Source organism: Lepisosteus oculatus, chromosome 16 (assembly GCF_040954835.1).
Source record: "Lepisosteus oculatus isolate fLepOcu1 chromosome 16, fLepOcu1.hap2, whole genome shotgun sequence".
Lineage (NCBI taxonomy): Eukaryota > Metazoa > Chordata > Actinopteri > Semionotiformes > Lepisosteidae > Lepisosteus > Lepisosteus oculatus.
The window spans coordinates 11,711,835-11,737,165 of NC_090711.1; the positions used below are offsets into that span (position 1 = coordinate 11,711,835).

Genomic DNA, 25,331 nt, shown 5'->3' on the forward strand with positions numbered 1-25,331 from the left:
AGTTGGCTCCTCACCTGCATTAGAAAATGGTATATTTTCTTTTTCAACTGCCTAGACTGCAGTTTCATTGGCTAACTGCTTTTATTGTGTTTTAAATCAACTTCTCCATGGAAATAACAGTAGCAGTTGTTGTTAAAACAGAAAATATTTCCATCCATTCCAAAAACTCAAGATATGCTGTCAGTCTCTTTTATATAAACCAGGTTATAGTTCATATTTCAACTGCACAGTGAGTGAAAAATCAGCTTTTTGGTCAATGCTTTGAATTCAGAAATATCCAGTACCTGGATAACGATTTGAGAAATTCTGAATGTTGTGCTTGCTGTGTTTCAGACATTGAGGAAATTAGGTGGGCTTGCTGGAGAGGTCAATATCAGCAAATATATGTGTCTGCTAAGAAATATTGAAGACATCGGAATTCTGAAATTGGTTGATTTACACTGAAAATACAAATACTAATATATGACAAAGGAACATAGGGAAAATAGATGTAAAAAATAAAAAAAGTGCCGCACAGTAATTACACACTGTTATGTAAACAACCTGTTTGAAGGAATACTTGCCACATACAGCCTAGAGCACATTATACCATGGAAATCTTAAGAACTCAGCATCACAGCAAGTATTGCAATTTTATTTTAAAGGACACAAATATTCACAGGCTTAGGCAGAATGCTCAATAACAACGAATAATTTACCAAAACTTCAGACTGATTTGAGTTTAGATAGCCCAGCAAAAATATAAGATATCTTATAATCGTGCCGTAATTGTCCATTGTGCTGTATATTTTCTACTACAAACCTCAATTAATTTATTTAGCTGACTCTATCACTTTTCTAACCATTTTGTATTGTATATAGTTAAATATTTCACTGAAACATCTGAGTGGACAACCTTGTTCAAGAATGCAACCTCTTACAAACATAACCTCTATAGAAATGTCTTACTTCTGCATAGAAAACTTGGGATATTTCTATAGAGGTCTATTGGTCATTAACAATATGAGGGGCGCCAGTGCCCCACCCAGGACTTAAGCCACATGCAGTTTTAAAAAAGACGCTTGAAACGACGCTTTAATCTTGATTAAATTATCCTATGTTTAACTTTTAATTTGGGTTCCCTCGGCAATAAAGTGAGTGAATCAACGACTTGCATTTATCTATCTTCAATAACAGCTCAGTCCAATACATAGTTGTTATGAGCCAGAGCCTAACCCGTTTAGATAATTAGCTCAAGGCTGGAAACTGGATACATTCTTAGTGGGAGGGCAACTCATCGCAGGACATTTATAATATATGTGAACATTTTTATACTACTTATTTTATTCTACATATAGTAAAAAAAAACTCATAGATTTGTCTTTTTTCATGCTACAACACTTTTAATGCCAAACCCGAATTCGAGGAGGGAAAAAATTAGAGGCGCGCTTTTAGAAGCTACATATAAACACACAAAAAAAGGATATTTAATAATTTAATAATGAACTGATTCTAGACAGGTTTGGAAATTCAAGGACGTGATGGAAAAGGCGAAAACGTGTTTTGTGTTGAAATGACTTTTGTAACAGTTACAGTAAGATGCAAACTTTCGAGAATTTTATTTTGGATAACACGCGCATTGTTTAGATAACAATCCGTTTGCTCGGGCTGCTTTTGCTGGAGGTGATTCTAATTCATCCAGCTGCTTGCATTAAAAAAAAAGTCCTTTATGTCACGGTTTTACGCGTGTGGGCGATGGGAAGTAGTCCGGTCCGGTCAGAAAATGAAAGAAAAAGAACTCTCCCCCTCCACAAACAAAAAACAAACTACAGTTCCCATAGTCCCGAAGCAGGGTGAATCTGTGTTAGTGTTTCCCTGGATGCTGTACAATTTCTCACTCTCTCGCTCCCTCTGCTCGATGCATGTTCTCTCTGCCCCTACCTCTCTCTCTCTCTCATCTCCCTCCCCCTTTTTGCACTCTGCGTTTCTCATCAATGGGTCTTATTTGAATAATCTGTAAGCACTTGGATTGGAGCCAATCAGCTGTCAGAGACCCATGATAAATCGCAATGCATTATTGATAATCATAATTACTCTGACATGCGCATTTCTACTTGAAGGGCTAATTTCCCAACTCTGAGAATTTGTTGTAAAGAAGGGAAAAAAATATTGTTACTATTTTGCTCCCGATGGTGGTACCATGTCGAGGCGCAAGCAAGCCAAGCCGCAACACATCAACTCCGAGGAGACCGGTTCGGCGGAAAATGGTGAGTTGGGTCGGCGGAACTGTGCGAACTGAAGCTGTTTGGAGTTTAATCAACTAGTGGAAAGTAGATTTTTATTTTTTTTTTACTGTTTTTCCCACTTTTGGTTGCACTTTGGCCAGGATCGTGACCCTTGGAACTGACCGTGCGCTTTACTAAAGAATCTCTTAATTTTGACGGGGGAAAGAAATTGTTCGGCATGATCAATCTCATTGCACAGTTGATACGTTTTGCTGCTTATTATGATTTTTTTAAACCTTTGACTTGGGTTAAGTTATAAATAGCAACATTAGTTTAACAAACGGTAATCGGAGAGTGATCAATAGGCTGCAACAGAATATGAGATGGCCGGAGAGAAAGGAGTTGCCTATTGCTGACCAGTGCATGCTGTTATCTGTTACTTTTTTTCCACAATATGCACCGATTCCATTTCTAACTTTAAGAGCTCGCTTTTTTTCTCTTTTTCTCTTTAGGCTTTAGACTAGCTTTACGTATTTTAACTCACGCTGACCATTAGATGCGATTCGCCCCTGTGTGCTTTTGGCGTGGCTATTGATCTCATTGAAACTTGTTCGTGATGGACGCTGGTCAAAACTTGAAAGAGAATCCAACCGGCACATTGGGTATATTTGGACTTTACTGATAAATCTCTTTAATTGCGTTTTATGATGAACGGGTAGTCGTTTGGGTCTTAGTTTTAGGTTATTAAACGTTTGATTTTTTTATATATATATAACTGTGCCTTGAGGTCGCGGCCGCAGAAGACCCTATACCATGACCCTCACAGCCATCTTTGATTTCCGACTTGCCAAAATAACATTTTTTTTCTTCGTACAAACCTAATGCTATTTTCATATTTATTTTAATGCGCCAGGTGCGTGCCTCTGGGGGGGAAAAATGCTGTGACAGCATATTGCTGATTTTGTTTCGTTTTGTCAAGTGTTAAATTATGACCAACTTTAGTCTAAAAAAAGTTGCCCCACTATTTTAAATAAGTGAGATTAAACGCATATAAATATGGTTGAATGTACCTTAAAAAACGCAACCAATCAGCTTCTTACATGAAGTTTTTTTTTTACAGGAGGGTTTAGTGTATACGTTATTTTTTATTATTGATTTATAGGATACATACCAATATAATTTAAAGCCCTGAGTCTCTTCAGATCTGTAGTATTTGGGTATCTACTGTTGAGGAATGATTCTTTTTTTTTCTTTGCCTGGGATGGTTTTTGGAAAATAAATTGGGGAGCCCTTAAATGGTCATCTTATTCGGCTTTATGATTGGGGGGGGGGGGGCTTTATTGGATGATGGCAAAACCGAGTGAAAATAGTTTGAAACCTCTATTGTTTATAGCCTTCATTTTATTGTCCCCTTTAAACAAAGGTGCCTCAACATGTTGGTAGCCATGAAATGTGACTCATGAAGAGTAAACTGACCAAAAGGTAATAAATCCCTAGTTTAATGCATGACTGTTTCCTTTTGTGCATATGGAGTGGTGGGGGATGGAGCGGAGTGTTGTAGGGGGTCGATTTGGAGTTTCCATATGTAAATAGTTGAAAAGCTGCCCCCAGCACCCGTCCTTACATTGCAAGCTGGTGTGACGCATGTACTCAAACTGGGAGATTAAAGTGAATGACCGGAGAAACGCCAAATTCATAACGATAATTACTTTTTTTCTGCTTTTGTAATTGTCCAATAAACGTCTACCCGTGCATTCGAAGTACTGTTTTTCTAATACAACCAAAGTTTTACACGTGTAAATTTCATTAATGAATTACTGGCGTCAATTTTTTTTTACTATACTGCAAGACGTCGCATTCTTGTTTCCGAGAAAGGGGTTGGTTTTTAGGATCCAGTGCGCTGTCTTTCTGCTCTAAAGAGTTGTTCCATTTAGTAAATCAATCTACAATCTCTCAAGTGGGTAAAGGTACAGCACTGTAGGTGTCCTTCTCTCTGGCGCCCTCGCGGGGTTAAATGGGCTACTGCAACGCTAAATCTAAAAATCAGAAATTCAAGCTTTCATGAACACGCATCGTTGTTAATAGCCGCTGTTCCATATCTGTAGAAATAACCGAAAACAAGTTCAATGGAAGAGGTTTTCCTCGCATCACTTTGAGAGAATGAGGTTTGCGTGGTTACTTAATGTTATGTGTGTTTAATTACAATCAGCATTTAAAATACAGTATTGGATACTTAAGTATTTTTAATTGCCTCTTTGTACACGTCTCTAGAATATGTACAACAAATCTAAACTATCGATTTACTTTTACTGTAGCTGGTTTTATTGCCGCTATTAGTTACTCATACATATTTGATACTTCTCCTTTTCTCCTATTTGAGGTATATACAAAGGTATTGTTTCTTTTCTAACTAGAACTGGTTTGAAGAGTTTGTGCCATTCTTAAACAATGCCATTTGCAACATTTTCCCTCTAGTCATCTGTTGGGCTATTAACAAGTCTGGCCTGCCCTTTCTTTTGCACGAAAGAATTAGCATTTTTAACAATTAGGCTCTTAAATTGCTGCTTGCAGTCAGTTACAGACGAATTAAATATCAATGCAGTATATTCATTTCTCTCTGCAACCAGCAACACCTTCGTTCTTACAGTGGGGTTTGTTTGAGTCAGGGGTCTGTGAATTTAAATTGGATAAGACGTTTGAGATGTCTTCAATTATATCATTGCTTTCTGTTAAAAAAGGCACTATCACCAGAAAGTAGTATCCTTGCTTGTTACTGTTTTTTTTATCAATATTAAGTGTTTACCTAAGCATAGATATTCTATAAGGAGTGAGGGGGAGAAGGAGATATTTTGGCATATTTGTTAGACGTCAATGCTGCTGATCACATTGGAAAACATAGCTGCCTGTTTGCTAGTATAGATGTACATTGTCAGTTTTTTTGTTTTTAATTTAATGTTGCTCAGTCCTTTGAAAAAGATCTTCCTTTCTTGAACTTCACACCCTAACCTGATGATTAACTGTACAGCTCTGAAAGGTTCTGTATTTCCGTCTCCCTTATTTTTTTTTCAAACCTCAAGAGTCTGCTTGCTTTTCAGCAGGAGCTGTTGCTGTGACCCATGAATGTAACTCATTACAGTCTACAGTCTGTACAGAAATATACAGGCATTGAATTTGGCACTTGGTTAAAAGCATGCCTTTGACATTCTTGTTGTGACTCAAACTTCATAGTAGATAGCTCCCAGTCCCTGGGCCCTTGGCTTGAAACAAAACCACTTGGTGACATTTTGACAAAGCTGCTGTAGTAACCTTTGCCTCTCGCTGCCTGTTGTGCATGGTAGGCTGATGTCAAACTTACAATAACGGGCACTTTGCAATTGACCTTGACAACAGAGCTTGCACTTTAAGGCTGGCTAGGATACAGAACCTTAGTGTTTCACTTCTCCCTTTTTCTTAAAGAGGTGGCTTCAGCTGTTGGGAGTTTCTTAACCTAGAGTGCAATACGTACTTGATCTTGCTTGAGAACAGCTTCCCTAGACAGACATCCTTATTTATTAAGTATGGTTCTCTTAAAACGCTTTTCTTAACTGAATATATTGAAGTGAATACCATTACTCATGGTGTTTAACTCTTATGGTGTTCATTGATAGACCACCGTTGCATACTTGATTTTATTCTAGTCTTGGAGGAAGTTATTTTTTTATGGATGTCATTCTTTCTGAAGCCAATCTTTTGTTGTTGCATCATTCCCTTGTCTCCATTAAAATCCTGATGCAAATCTTTCCAAGTGTAGGCAAGCTTATGGAAAACTTCTCAGTCTCGGAATTTCAATGCTTGGTGTACATTATTCCAACCAAGTGGAGTATGTGCCTGTACTTTTGCATATCGTTTTGGTTGTCCAAATTCAATGACTTCCTCCTGTAAGAACAGGAGGCCAACTACTCAGTGCTGGTACTGTGAATTAAATTATTTACAACAAAACTCCCAGTAACTACAAAACAGCCAAAATGCAGCAATCTTGGCTCTTGTCCCGAATGGTTGCATGGGTGATAATGTGATGGCAATATTTTGCATGTATCCCCAAGACCAATTTCAAATCATGTGCAGTTGGTGGAAATTGATCCGAAACTCTTTCCTTGGCATTTTGATCTTTTTCAGGTTTTTGACACTAGCTGTCTTGTATAAGCCAAAGCATTTTTCTACGCTCATCAAGCTGGTTTCCTTAATTTTGGTCCCTTTCTACCCCTAAATAATATTATTTTGCCATTGCTTCATTGCAATTTGTGCAAGTTTGTTTGTTTGGCCAGAAATGCAAACTGCTTTCAAGTAGGTTTCTCCTTCTTGCAGGCTTAGTTTTGAGTCTCCATTAAAAGCCACTAGTTAAGGGTGGTTGCTTTTTCCTGCTGCCATTTGTTTTATAAATGGGGGATAAAGCATTTTCAGCACGTGCTGCATAGACCTGCCCCCTCTGATCCACTATCACAGCTGCTTCCCCTCCTCAGCAGATGCTAATGAAAAGCAGGGGCTCTTGGTGTTGGGCCACAGCAGGTATCTGCTCACAGGGGATTTGCCATGGTATTTGGTAACACTGTTTCAGCCTTTTGTAATATTTAGCATTTGATGGAATGCCTATTGTGACAAGCAAATGGATAAATACTGTGACCCCCCCTCCCCTCACAACACACACAAACATTCCTGATAAGATCTGGGCTAATGTTTAAACCTAAGTTTGTATTCTAAATTATTTTCCGTTATGAAAAGCAATTATCTCCAGTGATTTCCTAGTTTATTAATGCATATATTTTCATATAATGAATAATGATCACTTACTATTAATGGTGACTTCCCAATTTCCAATAGAAACAAACTGACTTCACCTTTGCTTATCTGTAATGTCTTCCCATCATCTCATTGGTTATCAGTTTATCCCTAGCAGATGGTGACAATGTTGGAATGTATTGGAAGTTGAAATTAACTAGTGGAAAACAAATGTTTTTACAGTTTTCAGGTAATTGGAGCTAATTGTAAAAAAAAAAAATTAACTGCAAATCGCCTTTTTCTACTTTCTTGGCTAATTTCCATTTTTATAAACGCTCTCTACTTTTTAAAAAGCACCTCGGAGATATGGTCTCCCTGAGTGCAGATTCTTTAGTTGTGTGTCACTGTTCCCTGCTGGGAAACACTGCATTCCCTCCATTTATTGGATTATGAGCTGCTTGGAGATTACATTCCTGGAATTCTGAGTTTGGAGGACAAGAAAACAATGGAGATACCTCAATGGTTCATTTATTATTTGGATTTGTGTTTCAGGTCATCTGAATCCAAAAGGTTTTTGTAACCTGAAATTTTCAAGTTAAAAAAAAAGAGCTACCCTGATTTTTCTTCTGCGTAAGGGCTATACTGTGTTTGGTTAAGGATTTTAAGATTACACATTGTTAGATTTATTTATCAGTTACCTCTTAAAATGTAGTAAACGTGTGAAAAAAATTTTAAAAGCTCAGCTGGGGGTTCCTGTACAGCACTAATAGCTAGCACTGCTTAACCCAAGTCCTTTTCTAGACTTGGGTGGTTTGCTGTGAATCTGCATCTTCTTCCTGTGTCTATATGGTGCTTTCTCTGGGTACTGTGGCTTTGTGTCACCTCCCAAAGATACTCTGGAGGTTAATTTGTAGTGTGCCATTGGGAACAAGAGTTAAGCCTCCTTTTTCATTAAACTTGGCTGTTGCCCTGTCATGAGTAGCTTTCCCTCATCACTGACCCTAAATTAGTTGGGTTAAAGTTCTGATGAACAAGCTGGGGGTCCCATTGTTTCTGTCTGCAACTCCATTGGTGTCTAGATGTGTGAGCATCCTCCTGTCGGTGGTATCTTGTTTCCCTTCCTTCACCTCAAACAACAGTATATGGCTGTGTTTTGCACAAAACATTTGTTTTGCTAAAATGAAATATAAATGTATTTCATTAGATAAAATTGGTTACGGTAAGGCTATTTTTTTATGTGACCAGTTAGATTAACCTAACATTGGGGAATGCACTTTGTATAAGTGATGACAAGCATCCCCTCTGGGTTTTTGCTCTTCACTTCTCTGTGGATTGACTGTTAGTCTGTAGATTAGTGGAGCAGTCTCACTTTCCCTATCAAACTGGAAAAGCTGTGGTGTTAACCAGTGCTTGTAAGAATGTTTTCTCTCAAGCATTGGGCTGGCGGGGGCCATTTCTCTGATTTCGTACTTTGTGTAGATTGTGAATGTTAGCCTGTGTTTTTGTTTTTTCACTCAGCTGGTTTTTTTTTTCCTCCGTGAATAATCTGGCAGTATTGTTGTACTTGAATATGATCATACAGGGGACCAGCTGTAGTTCTGGAGATCTGGTGTGTATGCAAGTTCTTGTGGCCTCTTTAAAGCACTAGTATCCGAGGAGCCGAGAGGATTTGGTAAAGTGAAAACCTATAGCCACCTCACTGGTGCATCCTGCGTTAATGCATTCAAAACTGGCAGTTGATCCCATTTTGCTTTGAAAGTTCAAGATAGCAGGTCAATTCAAGGTTATTTTTTAATTTTCTGTGATCTTGGCAGGAAAGAGATTTGTTAAATGGAAAATGGCTTGTAGACACTTTAGTCTGCAGATCTAACATTTCTATTTGATGTATTGGATAGGCTAAACATTGTAGTTTTGAACACACCATTTCATAATGGATCCGCATCACATTCTGTATGTCTTCTACTTAACTTGACGTATTTCAGTTAGTGGCGAGAACTGGGATTTGTAATAAATTAAACCGACCATATTTTGTATTGTAAAAAACATTAACACATTAATATCTGTGAATGAAAACTGGCTATTTTGGGAGTGTCTCTAGATTTTCTGAATTGTGACGAGAATGCATTTAGTTGCCTTAAATGAAACAATCCCCATTGTAATGTTGTGATTGTAAGACTAGATTGGTTAATATTCCAGTGAGAGAAAGTGAAATACTTCTATTTTCAAATGTTCTTGCTCTTTTAAATGGCCAGTCTTGAAATTTGTTTGGGTTCCACTTGTGTTGCTTCTCAGAGTGGAGTAAGTAGAGGGTTTGATCTATCTCCTGCAACACTTTGTGCAATTTGTTCCGAAACATTCAATTTATCCAGTGGAAACTGCAGTATTATAAAAACGAACTATTTTTAATTTAACCAGGCTCATGTCTTCTGTAGCTTTTGTATACAGCTTTCTTAAAGAATATGACCTCGAAATGTATGCCTAAATATTGAAGTTAATTTAATTGACTACTCAAGCTGTCTGAAACAAAGACAATACTGCCAAGAACAGGGAACTCGGCCCTCAAATACCAGGATCCTGCACGATTTAGAGGTACCTGCTCAAGAGCTGGAAAATATTGGACATTTTCTGTAGTTAAGTCATGAACATTTTCAGATGAGAGAAAAGCACCAGATCATCGAGTGCTGCACTTGTTTCTGGTTGTCAACCCCTGTGCTAGGATTCCCCCCAATCCCAAGACGGTTCTTTGAGCTACTTGTTGATCAGTGTGATACATTTAATACCTTGATTTAAAGTGTTTAGCCTCAGTCTTTTTTTTCCTTTTTAGGGGCTCTGCATGAAGGCCCAACTGAAGACGAAGGGACTGAGGCGAAGAGAAAAAGGATTGAAGAGACCTGTGTATGTGACAAGTGCTGCGCGGAGTTCTTTGACCAGTCCGAGTTCCTGGAGCATCAGAAAAATTGCACTAAAAGCCAGCAGGTGGTCATTATGAAAGATGGCGACGGAGGGGTAGTTCCCGACTTTTCACAAGGCTCACATGAGAGTTTCCACACTGAAAACCCGGAAGGCCTGTCCCCTGGTGACCCACAGTTAAAATCCCAACTTGGGGCAGCAGAGAGCATGGAGGAAGAGACGGAAATGAACCATGAGGAGCCCCCAAAACGAGAGGCACCGGAAAACCCTTCTGTTTCCTATTTGCCAGCCCCCAAAATGCAAAACACTAATGTTACATTGGAGACTATGCCCAGCACTAAAGTGGCTGTGACTCAGCATTCATCTGATTTGCCTGGTAAAACCTCTCAGCCGCTAGCCAGCTTAAACGCCATCCCTATGATTCTTGAGCAGCTGGTGAGTTTGCAGCAGCAGCAGCTTCAGCAAATCCAGCTAACTGAGCAAATTCGGATCCAGGTGGCCATGATGGCTCCTCATGGCCTTCCGTCTGCTGTTGGCGCGGCTGTAGACCCCTTGAAAGCCCTGGGAGCTCATTTGTCGCAACAGCTTTCTGCTGCTGCTGCCTTGATTGGGAAGAGAACTGGTTCACAAAGCCTTTCTATTGAAAGCCTGAAGCAAGGAAAGCTACCTCATTCCCACAACATTCCTGCATCTCTCTCAGGAATTGGAGGAATGGTGCCCCCTAAGCCAGATGGTTCTAAGGGTCACCCCAATTTAGTTTCCCGGCTTCCGACTCTGTTGCCTCAATCTCCTGGAACCTTGGCTTTCCAGCACCCCTTCTCTGCCCTTTCAGCTGGTCTGGATCCCCTGAAAAAAGGGAAAGGCAAGCCACCCAACATTACCATTGAACCAAAGACTGGGTCGGAGGAGCCTCTGTTTAAGCACAAGTGCAAGTTCTGTGGAAAAGTCTTTGGAAACGACAGCGCTCTTCAGATCCATTTGCGCTCTCACACTGGGGAAAGGCCTTACAAATGCAATATATGTGGAAACCGGTTTACAACCAAAGGAAATCTCAAGGTGCATTTCCAGAGGCACAAAGACAAGTATCCACACATCCGGATGAACCCTCACCCTGTGCCAGAGCACCTTGACAACATTCCCACCAGCAGTGGGATTCCTTATGGAATGTCTATGGTTCCAGATGAGTCCAACTTTGTAGACAGCAAGCCGGTGCTAGGACTGGCCTCTGCCTCTGGTTTTCACCCACCTGTGCTGCAGAATTTCAAACCTTCCCAGGACAGTAGCGAACAATATTCCCAGAGACCGTCGTCTTCAGGAAGCGACGGCACATCCATTTCCTCTAGCATGTTCAACCAGGACACGGGTTCAGACCAGAACATGGAATCCCCAGAAGGCCTGGGCTGCCTGCCCCATGTGAATGGCACTGCTCCGAGTGAGCAGAGCTCCGGAACTGCAAAGCTTCAGCAGATGGTGGAGAGCCTCGAGAAGAAGACCGATGACCCAAATGAGTGCGTAATCTGCCACCGTGTGCTGAGCTGCCAGAGTTCGCTGAAAATGCATTACCGCACTCACACTGGGGAGAGGCCTTACAAGTGTAAAATCTGTGGGCGGGCGTTTTCTACCAAGGGCAACCTGAAGGCCCATTATGGTGTCCACAGGGCTAACACACCTCTGAAGATGCAACACTCGTGTCCCATCTGCCAGAAGAAGTTCACCAATGCTGTGGTTCTACAGCAGCACATCCGCATGCACATGGGAGGCCAGATTCCCAACACTCCACTGCCGGATAATTCTTTCGAAGGGTCTGAGATGGACTCTCCCCTTCTAGACGACAAGGCTGTTGAACTGAACAGCTTTAACGAAGAGAGCCTGGATGAGCCCGAGGTGGAGCAGGAGACGCAGGAAGCTGCCAGCGACGTCCCGAAAGCCCTGCCTCCCCCTCCTGCTGTGAAAGAAGAGCAAACTGACTCTCCACTGCCATTGTTCTCCAGCATTGCTGCTTTGGAGAATCACATGAAAAATGTCGCCTCTTCTTTGAACTTGCAGCGGCAGACCAGCGTCATCTCGGAAGGTGACGGTACACTAAGCGACTTGCCTGCCATGCCCAGGGACCAGGATTATCAAAATGGCAGGAGCCCAACTGTCTCGGATTCCGTCTCTTTCCTGTCGGCATCACCAGTGGACAGCCAGGTGGGAAGCAACCAGTCCAAGTCTCCAGACTCTGCTATCCCCGAAGACGGCAGTAGGGTGGCATCCAGAACAGAGTCCGATAGTGGTTCTCTTGATCCTGAACCCAATGGTGCTCTGGATCTGACGTCTGCCACTTTTGTTCCCAAAGCAATCAAGGAAGAGCCTGGTCTGTCTATTTCAAATGGTGACTATGGTAAGTCTTCCATAGGTTCATCTGTGCATGCATTTGAGTACACTTTGCTAAAGGGGGGACCCAGGAATGGCAATTCAATTTGATTTCATGCTCAGACACCTAATTAATGAGAATATCAGCCCCATAGTTGAGAATTAGCAGCAACAAACATCAAGTAGTAAAATAGAATGGAGGTGTTCAGCTTGTACCCTAGGTTTAACAATTCTTCAGTTTAATCAATCACTTTCTGCCATAAACCAAGTACTTAATGTTATTTAACTTTTATCAAAGACCAGTGCTACTCAGAGGGATGGGAGAGTTCCATCATGCCTTAAATGGTTAGAACTGGGACCTGATTAATTTATCATGAGTTTAGCGTATTTAAAAATCATTTGGCATACGTGATGATCTCTTCCTTTGCCATGTTTTTTTTTTTTACTTTTGTTTTTTTCATTACACCACAGTAGTACTTAAATAACCTTTCAAGGAGGATCTTTGTTCTTATTGCTAAAATATGCTGGAAATGTAGATAGTTATTTTTCTTTCATTCACCCAATCGCACTCCTGAGCTGTGTTTTGAGTTTGTTTCTCTTTGTTTTGTTCTTGCCATTAGGTGCTAGCCATATGCAGTTCATGAGAGTTCCTCCGAGTCTCGTTAAACTGGAGATGCAGATTCCACCGGAGCGTGGTGTGGGCTGCCCGAGCCAGTTTGTCTCTCAGGTACCCATGGGGTCAGGGCTGCACCTCCCTGGTTCTGCCCCTCCACGCCGCTCTGCCAAACAGCACCTGTGTAACACCTGTGGAAAGAACTTCTCCTCTGCCAGCGCCCTGCAAATTCATGAGCGTACTCACACTGGGGAGAAGCCGTTTGCTTGCACCATCTGTGGGAGAGCCTTCACCACCAAGGGCAACCTTAAGGTAAGGAACTATTATCTCCAGTCTGTGCAGGGTATATTGAGGGTGCTGATCTCCTATACCCTTTCCCCATGACCACAAACCTTAAAAAATAAGGATTGCAGTGCCTTGTCTGTGGATGGATGACAACAGGTTTGGAAAACAATGGGTTTGATTAGTGTTTTGTGGAATTCATAATTTTGCATAACCAGCAGCGGAAGGTTTGAATTCGCAAAAACCTAGTTCACTTACAGAGAACTTGGTTCCGTGTTAACATTGTTTTCAGTTTAGACTTCATCTGTCTAATACCAGGAAAATTCAATAAATCTTGAACTAATTTGAAAATGAATTTTAAGTTTGTGCGCTTCCAGCTTCATACCAAACTTACACCTTATACACATACCTTACAAACTTCTTCTTTCTTGCCAAGCAGAAACTATAAGGATTTTTCATAAGGGATGATGCATACTGTGCTTTTCATTCATAATTGTGCAAGTTAAAAGAACACTTCTATATGCATCTATTGTATTTCCAGAGAAATAAAGTGTAGGGAGGTTCAACCAAAGGCAATTTTTACTTTTACCTTAATTTGCTAAGGATGTTGGTCTTTCTATCAGAAATAATTATTCCTTACTCATTAATGATGAGAAGCGTAAAACAACAACAACAATACATTTTGTAGAACGAGTGATGCAGTTAAATTCTGCATTAATAACTCAGTCTGCTCGCACGAACACATCACTCAGTTTGGTTTTAGTGTGATTTGTTTCCAAGGAAACAAGTGCATTTGGGTTTCAAATTGCAAAACATTTGACAAGGACCTAAGCTTTAAACCTTTGGAAGTGATCTTAGTTTGCTATACACTCCAATTCTCTAGTTTGACGACGCTGCTCTTTCACAAATAACCCCAAATTAGCCTTTCTGTGCTTCAGCTGCTGTTCTTACTAGGAACTATTAGTACTGGAATTGACTTCTGCACCAGGAATGAGCACTTCCACTCCTTGAGGGACATGTGGTGCTCTCGTTTCTATTCTACCTCTGATTACTAGTTAATGCAACATAACCTGCCCTTTAAGGTAATAGTCAGGTAGTAATAAAAAACGGCCAAGCACCGTCCATTTATCCTTTATACTGTATACCTTTTGTATTGAGGTTGCCTTTCAGTTTAGTTTTTTTTTCCTTTGGCTATGCTGTGAGGGTAGTCTGAATTGATAATGAAATGCTTGATGCTGCTGTGGTACCATATGGACATGCTGATCAAGCTTGAGATTCAGCGTGGTGTCTCACTGCTTTGTGCTCCTCTCAACAGGTCCATGTTGGAACTCACATGTGGAATAACTCCGCCAGGCGGGGTAGGCGTCTGTCTCTGGATAACCCCATGGCGCTGATGGGTCCAGGAGCCGAACCCAAAATGGGGTCCGAGATGGTACCTCCAACCAAAGATTTGGCTCCTCCACCAATCAACATTGATCCATCTGTGTGGAACCAATATGCTGCTGTGTTTACAAATGGGTTAGCGATGAAAAACAATGAGATTTCCGTGATCCAAAATGGAGGCATTCCACTGCCGGGTAGTCTTGCTGGGGGCCCCCTCGTCGGCTCAGGTGGTGGCTTGTTGAAGATGGATGGAACTCAGTCAGGCCTCCCAGCCACGGTAGCTGAAATCAACAAGAATGGAGCAGACAGTGTGCCGAAACAACACCAGTTTCCCCATTTCATGGAGGAAAGCAAAATTGCAGTGAATTAAAATCGACCCAGACGAGGAGCAGATATTTTTAGTCACAGGTCTTTTTTTGCTGTTTCCTTTTTACGGATATGACGACAAAACCTCGTATTTTCCTACTGAAGTGTATAAAGGTTTTTATGGTAGCTATGTTTCTATTGAACATTTGCTCATTAATGAGTACAATCACTTTTTGTTTTATTTTTGCTTTGCGAAATTTTGGGATTTTTTTTTCTCCACTTGCTGAACAAAAATTGCGGGTCCTGCAAGCCATATTTACCTTTTTTTAAATAACTTGGAAGTGTACAGCCTTAAAATATTCCCTCCCTTTTCACCCAAAATTTTGAACAGTTTACCTCTGTTAAGTCTTAGTGTTTGTGTAGAACTTGAAACAAACTACTGTAGAGATCTTTTGATTTATATTGTTTGTATGTTTAAGATATGCGGGTAACTTTCATAAGACTGCCATCCTTTTAGACTTTCTGTCCCAGATGTTGAATGTATTTCTTACTTGAAAAGTTTTTGACTTTACAATAGGTCTCTCTACTTAAAATGACCTGCAGTTTTTCAGTAATTTCTGAAAGATTTAGACTCTTAATACCATTAACTGGATTTGTAAATGTACATTTTCTAAGATCCATTATTGGAGGTGGATTTGAACGTGTGTCTCGTCTTTGGGGAAATAAGGCTTTTTTGTGATTTCTTGGCTTTCTTACCTATAAAGGGACACAAAGGAAAATTCTGGAAGTCTTCATTATACCAGTTTTACAAATGGCTTTGAAACTTGTCCCAAACCATGTTCATACATTTGTGAAAAAGTGGTGATTGCATGTCAAAGGAGTAGGTATTTGACCTGGTTGTGTCTTTGGCTTTGTTTTGGAAGATGTGTGTAGTGAAACTGTTTAAAATGTCTGGGTATTTTTTTCAAAATTGCTGATAAAATGGGCTAGTTGATGTTATACTAGATCTGAGAGCCAATTCTAACTTCAAGTGCCTGACCTTAACTCTAAATTGAGAGTACTGAACAAAAGTCATACAATTTTACCCTTGCAGTTTTCTGTACTTTCGAAGATGGTATGTATACGTAGATACCTAGTTTATGAGAGGTGTGGGATTAGTGGCATTTTTCCCCATCTGGTTTTTAGGCAAAGCAGTCCTAGGCTGGAGAATTTGAGAAGAAAGAAATAAATATGTATTTGTTCTGAAATATTTAAAGACCTCCAGAATTGTCTTGTTTCTAAATGTTTCCTTTTCCTTTCTGTCCTTCTATTTCTGATCTGAAGCCTTTTGGATTAGCCTAAAAGCCGTTGCAACACTGACTACTTACATCCCTCCTTGCACTTTAAATTTGCTTGCTTTTTATGCATCTTCTGCTGAGGTTTCAGAGTTTTTTTTTTTAATTCCAGTGATTCCTCTGTTCTATATCACACAAAGCAAATTTCACTGGAGTGGAGAGGTAACTTGCAATTCAATGGGGAGAATGGATTTCTTGAATTTGCCATGGTGAGGGTCTGTTTGGATTACAATAATTCCTCTTTGCCCTTAAGGCAAATGGTGAAGAGTATACATTTACCATTTGTTCAGAAAGCTTCTCTTGATAAACACTATTTCTCTTGAAATGCTTGCATGAACTCCCCTCCCCCCCATCTTTCAAGGAGGAGCAATAAAGGCGAATTCATGCAGTTTGTTGTTCACTACAAATGAATCGTCCCAACTTTTTTGTTTCCCTCCACATTAGAAACTTTTAGAAATCCTTTTCCTCTTAAATGAAACCAAACCCGTTATAAAGGACTTTGTAAATAAGTGCTTTTTCAAGAGGCCAATTCTTCAAAAAGGAAAAAAAAAGTGGAATGCCCCTTCAACAAAAGAATAGAAACTGAATCCCTGGTCTTCAGAGAGCCCGAATACACCAGTCTGTTTTATTCCTTTTCTTTAAGGAGACCACTGTGTACTCCATGGGATTCTGGGGCCATGCTGAATATTCTTCTACCTCATTTCTGAATATTGTTTTTTTATTATTATTTTTGGAGTAGTTTTGTTTATAACTTGTATATTGAGCTTTTTTTTTTTAGAGTGGATGCTCTGTATTGTCTTAATGTATAGGTATAATGTATTTTCTTGAACTGCTTTTGTGGTCTCTCCCTTTTACAAGTCGTTCTCACAACCTGCTGATATTTTGTATTGAATGTATTGCCAGATACTTTGCACGTCTCTTGCTCGGAACAAATCTGCATTGTGTGCATTTAATTCCCTTCCTCTGTAGGAAGCTTCACCCCAAGAAAACAAAACTAAGTTCAGTGTTACTTCATCTTGCCTCCTTATATATATATATTTGCCACATTGTGCCTTTTTAAAAACCTGTGCAGAAAGCTCATTGACAGGAGGTGTCATTCTTTTACATTAAAATGTTGATGTCCTGAAATGGATCTTCTGTTACTTTTTTATGAACTGGGGCCAGTTTTGGCATGTTTACAGTGTGGACTTCGTACATGTGGGCTGCGAAGGCTTTGTTTCTCTTTTTGAGTGTCTGCATACTGTTACTTTTCTGGTATTTTTTCAACAATAAAAACAGGATGGCTTTTCCAAATCCTATTTTCTGTTTCCAGTTTTATGTCCAATAAGATTGAAGAAATAATCCACATGACTTTTGAAAAAAGGTGGCCTACCCTTAACTCTGAAATTAGTTATGCATATAATTGTTCCCGGATCAAATTGACTCGAGGCTCAAGAGAGGTCTATCATACTGCACTTTATTTTGTGTGGCCCCTCTTAAAAGTTACATCTCAAAGAGCTTTACTGTAGGTGTAAAAAGTGGTTACAAGTGCAGCAGAATTAAGTAAAAGACTTTAAACAGAGGTTTTGAGTCTAGATTTAAATGCACGCAGGGTAGAGATTCTTGATTATCCCTGGGGATAGAAATCCAGAGTTTTGGGGCATAGTAAGAGCAGGCCATGTCACCCATACAATGAAAATGAGCTGGGGAATTGATAGAAGATCAGAATCAGATGAATGAAGGTTGTGAGATAGGCAGTAGACTGGTGAGTCAAGACCGGTACTGAGGTGACATTTAAAACCTCATAGGGGAGCATGAGGCTTTTTGAAGTCAACTCAAAATCTGATAGGAAGCCAGTGCAGGGAATCCACCACAAGTGTAATGTGATTTTTTTTTGCGTGTGACCTGGTCAGGATTCTGGCTGCCGAATTCTAAACATATTGGAGTTTGTGTGGATTTAGATACCCCAGCAACTCAGGAGCTGCAGTAATCAGTGCTTGGGGAAAAAAGTGTTTACCAGCTCTTCAGTAACAGTCAAGGACAACATAGAATGCAGTCTGGCGATGTTCCTTAGATGGAAGAAGGATGTCTTTACAATATTCTGCACACAAGGGTGAAAAGTCAGGCCGGATCAAATATTGCCCGTAAATTCCTTAATTTTGATTAAAAAGCAAGCACAGTGATACCCACACAGCATGGGGGTTACTGCATTGGCGTAAGGTATGTGATGGGAGGTGTCGGTTTTTATTGAAGGAAATGTTGAGTCACTTAGATTTTTTATATCAGAGATACAATTAGAGAGTATTTCAGTGACAGCTATTTCAGTGTCAGATTTAGTATGGACATAGATTTGAGTATGGAGTCTTGAGTTCTGCTGATGGGTTTTACTTTTAATGATCACTAGTTTCACTTCTAGCCTTGTTTAATAAAGAGATGGAAATAGTCTTGAAATGTAAATGTACAGATGTAAGAAGAAAATGGAAATGTGCTGGAGCAACAGATTGATGCATACACTAATCATGTTTAGGGGCTTATTTAGTGCTGTTTTGACAGGCAAATTAACAAAAGGGGTGAAAAGGTTAAAATTATTTTTGTGCATCTGTTTTTACCAAAACATCAGCTGTCCTTTTTTGTCATGTTTCATTTGCCATAATATATAGAGGCATTTGAAAAGGACCATCAGAAAAATGTATTTTCTTGCAAAATATTTCTTGTCTCCAGAGAAACATTCCTACAATTGTTGATTAGTAATCTAATCTGTTTTTCATAACACCAACATAAGGTAAAAATGCTAAACAAAATTCTGAACCATTGCTTGCCTTCGAAGTTATAAATGAATGTACTAATCAATCATCTGGGCAATGGTACTTTTAAATACTATTACAATAGGGAGAGTGTAGTGTGGAACTGTATTGGAAATATATTTTAATTTTAATGCAAATTGTGTGTGTAATATACATGCAGAAACGGTTTGTTTTTGGAACCCTGATCCCTAGAAAATAGAAGAATTTTTAAAGCAGCTAATTCCATGTCGCTTTTCAGATGACATCTCTCTCTTTTTTATTTTACCATGCGTAATGCTGGATCTCAGGTTGGTCCTCTAAAATGCTGGAACCCATGCTAAACATCAAAATAAATTGATGATTTGTAACTGCAAGAAGTACACAAAGTTATCTGTAAAATGTCTTTAACATATAGCCATTGTTCAAAGCAGTCACAGGTATACATCTGTAACACGTGCTTTTTACCAGGTGACTGAAGCTGGCTTGTGGAATTCTGCCTCATCCTCTTCTACCTTCTGGTTCATTGGTTTCTGTGACCTGGATGGTCAACATCCCTGCTTCCCCATTGGGGCTCAAGTCTAGTGAATTAGGGACATCAGTGCCATAATTATCACATTTTCATCCTGTGACGGATATCTTCCTATTTAATGATACCAGTAAAGGACATTTTAAACTAACATCTGAAATCCTGCCTTCCATGCCTTCCAAACATCTGACTCTTGCAAATATCTGAAATGCTTTCCTGTCTTTATATAATATCTACCCAGATATGACACTGCAGTAGTTAATTTTAAACGGCTGTAAATATTCAGGTTGTATTTTGGGAGCCTGTATAATTACCACTGTTTTATTTTTGTGTCAGGACTATGTGTCCTTAAAATGAACAGCCACCTGAAATCTTTTATCAGAGAAACGCTAAAATCATCATGTTAGGGACAGACCTTGCAGGCCTTGTTCAGTTCTGTTGGGTCTTTGTGATGTACAGTAGTTCACTGTGGGAGATCCGTTAGTCATTCTGCTGTTCCACAGATTTGTAGTGCTTTCTGAGCATTTGCTGGGAGTCCTTCCCTGTGCTTATTCCTTAAAACTGCTTTATTGAATCCCTTAATTCGGCTCACTGGTTTGAATGACAATCCATCTGAAAGAAACCAGTTCAAGTCAGCAACTCACTTTATGATCATTACTCTGCACCTCAGTTTTTATTGCACAGGTCTCCACAGATCTTCTGTAAAGGTGTATTGGAATGTATGATGCACCACTCAACCACAGGTTGAACACTTTTGCAGTGATGAGAGATGATTTCATTTGATTAGAGCTACACCTACATACCTCCACATTTTGCTGTTTTGCTTCATGGTCTGAAAAATATAAAAAGTAGATCTATCTTGGGAGATGTGCAGATTTTCCAAAGCGGAATTTCTTAAATAAATATGTAGCTTTAGTATTCTGCTCACTCCAATCAGTTTTAAGTTTGATGAGGTTTACCGATGATATTTGATCTTTTTTAAGTGGTCACAGCTCTAGCTTGGCTTCCCCATTAGGATCATGTAATTGGTTCATTGTCTCTTTCCCTATTAGGCAAAGCAAATATTACCTTCCCACTGTAATGTAACCTGGCTATAGTCTCTATGGTGCCTTTAGATCATTGTAGTATTTGCATGTGGATAGCCATGCTTGTTTTACATGGATGAACTTGAGTTGCTGTTATTTGCATATTGCTTTTCAGCCACATACATTGAAATATATTTGATTCGTACCACACCGTTGAAAATCTGCAGATGTGCTCTTACTTTTTGCACACTGAACATTAATGGATTGCTGCATTTTAAATACATATATGCATTTCCAATGTATAAAATTCCAGTATCAGCACTGATAATACCTATTGTCCTGATTTGTGACAAGCTATTTGCAGTATGTCACATGCTCTACATTCAATTGTCTCATAGAAACTATAAAGAATATTAACTTGTAAAAAAAATAAAAGAAAAACATACAAATAAGATCATTTCAGAGTGCACCAAAACGAGACAGGAAGGTTTTTTATTAAAATCCGAACAGGATATCTGAGATTTATAAAGATTGCATGCTGATAAGACCAGAACTACTGCAGGACCATCATTATCAGAAATAAACAAGAGCTATTTGATTTGATCCAATTGGTGGGGCACTAATTTTAATAATAACATCTTATTTTTAGCCATCTTGTAATTTAGAAGCTCCTCTAGTAAAGGTATTGAAAGAATAAGTGATATGCTCTTTTATGTGTTTAGTATACATTAGAGAAAATATGATTTCATTTCCTCCTGAGTATATCCTTTCATTAACAATTATTTTTTATATTATTATATTTTAACAAATTAACTCAATGTTTTTAGACTATGTTGTGTGTCTGTATATTTGAAATTTGAAGCACTTAAACAGTGTTAAACTTTAGTGTATAAGTGAAACCAGTTCTCTTAAGCAACTAACAAACCATTCCAATTAAGGTTAAAGAAGACAGCGACAATATTCTCAGTTTAGGTAAACCAGCACCCAGATCTTGTCCATCCACCCATTTTCTAACCTTTTTTTTCCCCGTTGAGCATCTCAAGGGAGCCAGAGCCTATCCCAGCAAGCAACTGGAGCAAGGCCAGTCATTGCAGGGCAGACACACAAACACACACCAGGACTAATTTTCCCAAAAGTCATTTAGCCTTCCAGTACAATGTGTCTTTGGACTGTGTGAGAAAACCTGAGTATCTGGAAGAAACTACACAAACACAGGGAACCACACAGGTCTGGAAATGAACCCTGGCCCTCTGTGTTACAAGGCAGCAATGTTAACCACTGTACCACCATGCTAATCCTCAGATTTTATGCTGAATTTAGACTGATATTAAATATAGTTATGTATGAATTCTACTGAGATGACAAATGTTTAAAGATTTAGGAAAGAATCTGGAGCATTTCACTTTGAAAATGTACTTTAATGAGAATGATATTTTGTCTGAAATATTTTAAACTTATCTCTACTCAAAGGGTTGTGGGAGTCTGAAAAAAACTTATCCAGTTGTGTTGTTGAAGACAAGAAAAGAAAGAAGCCTTGGATCTATTAACTACTTCCTATCAAACAGACTAAATAGGCCACTGACCTGCATTTTCCTATGTCTAAGATTAACGTGAGTGTTTCCTTTTTTTTGTCCTTTAAACTGGTTAAGATTACATGGAGGGGCCAAACCAATATGTATCAAACTGCAAATACTGCAGTTAAACAATCATATTCAGACCTAAAGCTTCTCCAGCTACTCCAATTGAACAATTTCATGTGTGGAATTCAAAAAGCAACACGTGGATGTAGTCTATGTTGGACTATTTCGATTTATTGGAATAAAGGCTTTAGATATCTCTTGTAATGAACATGGGCCACGCCAGTTGGTTTACCATACACCCTGGTACTTTATGTTCAGTTTTGTGCATGTGTTGTAAAAAATTGTAGTTTGCATAGAATGAAATTCAGCTTTATCAACTGGGGAGATTATCATTTGAAAGAGTAAGGCTGAGGGAGGTCCTGTCCTCCTAATCAAGAGCAAAAGATCCCCATGGTACCAGTTTTGTGAGATCGGGTGTCACTGATAGATTCTTAAGCATGGTTAAGACGTTTTAAAGTAAGTTCAGTTTCTGCAAGCCTGCTAATCTCATTTGAGAGAAAAAAGCTGTGCCTCATGCAGGAACTATTTGGCTAATCCACTAGCCTTTCACCTCTGAAGGTTCAAATTCGGCCCAGGTTACTAGGGGAATTAGCTTTTTGGTGGCCTCAACTTGGCCTCGAGTGGACATCACTTTGCATCACAAAGAGGCCGCATAATTCTCTGTACGTTTAGCCCTATCATCACGCCATTTTTTTTCTGAAAGGCACCTCAGAATGAAAAGCTTGGGATGGGAGGGCTTAGGTCACACTCTCAGGGTTGCTGTTCGATTAATCTATGATGGGAAAACTTCGGATGCACCTGCTGGTCCCAAACCGTAAAAACAGTTACTCGCCATGAATACTGAGCTTCCCTGTTCAAAGAAGAATAAAGACATTTCCCTCCTAAGCTTTGAAGGCAAAAAAGTAGAATCATTGTCATTGCATTGACTGTATGGAGAGACTTTTTAAAGTTATTTTGCAGATCATTTATCACTTTCTGTGAAGGTGGTGAAACCTGTGACAAACTAGCATCCTCTCCTAGGGCTGTCTTGTGCTTTAAGGTCCCTTAACACTACAGAGATAGTGGGACATTTTCTGGTCATATAAATTACACAGGCTGTTGAAAGGCGTTTTAACAGAACATTAAACAATATTCAGATGAACTATTTTGGGAAAGCCCTAGGCCTTTCGGAACTTCATGATTTTTAATCAGATATGTCTAATTATGTGGGGTTTTCATGTTGACAAATTAAGCAGTTGGTTTTGGCAAACACCGGTATCTCTGAACACTTCCTGCCTCTTCAGACCTAATGTTAGGTGTGAATCAATGTATTCATGGCTCTGCTTAAGTAAAACTAGGTCATCTCTTACCTCATCTAGGTCAGTTTGGTTGAAGTTTAATGTATGGCACGGAAGGTCTTATCTCCTAAAGAGGTTTTCTATATGAGCTGGGCAGTCAGCATTTTAATTTGAAGAAGAACCTTGTCAATATTAAATATATAATTTGCTGTACATCAAGGTGATCTTCAAACACAAGTGTCCGACTCATGTTGTTAGTTTATACATAATGTCAGAATATTACAATTGTCTTATAATAGTACTACACCAGGACTATTTGTTTTTGTCATAATGATCTGCAGGCTTGCATCCCTACCATGAACGTCTTTTGAATTTAGCAAATGAACTTAGCGTTCCTCTTAGGTGTACTCCTGGAAAATATCACTCTCCATCCATCCATATTCTGTCTGTGTCTTCCAATTCAGGATCACAGTGGAGCTGGAGTCTATCCTGGCAAGCAACGGGCGCAAGGCAGGGCACGCCCTGGACTGGACACACAAGTCAAGCCAGACACAAACACACACGCTCACAGCAGGGCCAGTTTTCCCAGAAGTCAATTAAACTACCAGCATGTTGTTGGATGGTGGGAGGAAACTGGCTCACCTGGAGGAAACCTATGTAAACACAGGGAGAACACACAAACTCCACACAGACAGCACCACAGGAACTGAAACCAGGGCCCTGGCTGGAAGGCAGCATTGCTAGACACTGTGCCACTGTGCCACCCAAAATATTACTTGAGATTTCTTATCCTGTAATCTTCCAGAATATATCAACATTTTATACCCACAAGAAAAAAAAGGTAGCTCATACATCTGGCATAAAACAGAACATCATCTCATCTTTACTTCTCACTTATTTCCATTCTCACTCCTTTAACAATTTATAGGGCAAGAGTTGAACAGTCAGAACATAAGAGTTCTTCTCCACTCAAGGTACTCATTAGCAGTTTACTGATTTGAATATTCCAAATTAGGATGTGAAAACGGAAGGACGCAACAGACACCTTGCCTGTTGTTGCTGCTTAGAGACCATGTTGAGTACAGCATATTGAAACAACCAAGTCCCAATAATTCAGGTGCAAGTTTGAAAAAGAACTTTCAGTTCTGTGGAAAAGAAACTAGCTTCCAGATACATCTATCTGGTTGATCAGATTTAGACGGTTTTTTCAGACGCTTTCTTTTACCTGGGAAAATTATTTTTTCACGAGAAATTATATTCTTATCAGATACGACTCTGAAGAATTATACAGATCACACGTAACACGGTGTGAAACAATTAAGAATTTCTCCCTTTGTGCGGGCTTCCTGTACAATTGTTCCTTATGACCTCGTTGAGGAAAACTACCAGTACCAAGGAGGCGGATGAGAATGAAAACTTCGTCTTGATTTAACTTAAGTGACAGATGGAATGAAATCATATATCTGCACGTTTTCCGACTTTATATTCAGGATGGTATTTACAAGGCTGTTAATCTTTTCAGATTAAAGTCAATGACGCTAAGAAACATCTCTTCAAACTTCATTTTAGCAATGCCGAAGAACTGCTGTATTGATTTTGACGATTATCTTGTTAATTTTTCATTGTTTCCACGATGTGTTTCCACCCACTGTTACAAAACATGCAGAGTGTTTGTAAAACATCACACGGTTAAGATGTAGCATTAATCAAAAACAAAAACAAAAAACAACTTTTCAGAGACAATTCAAGTGCAACCGAGGAAGGATGGGACTAACAAATAAAAGCAGTGCTTATGTCGTAGATAACTCAAATTTAAGCCTTTTTATTTTTTGATTTGAACATTTTACAGCCAATCGCCTAATCTTTAGTGTATGTTTAAACCTAAAAAACTCCAGATTTAGAGTTATTCAGGGATAAAGGGGGGTTCCCTTAGATAGGAAAGGGTGAAGACTGCCTGTA

At 39.4% G+C, this 25,331-nt stretch overlaps 1 protein-coding gene across 1 annotated transcript; it reads left to right on the plus strand.

Annotated features, from left to right (window-relative positions):
• Nucleotides 1-1,898: 1,898 nt before the first annotated feature.
• On the plus strand, nt 1,899-17,440 carry sall4 (spalt-like transcription factor 4). The gene is made up of 4 exons (XM_006639422.3): nt 1,899-2,246; nt 9,784-12,252; nt 12,845-13,149; nt 14,435-17,440. The coding sequence occupies exons 1-4, from the start codon at nt 2,180-2,182 to the stop codon at nt 14,870-14,872; spliced, it is 3,279 nt and encodes a 1,092-aa protein (XP_006639485.1). The 5' UTR covers nt 1,899-2,179; the 3' UTR covers nt 14,873-17,440.
• The last annotated feature ends 7,891 nt before the right edge of the window (nt 17,441-25,331 follow it).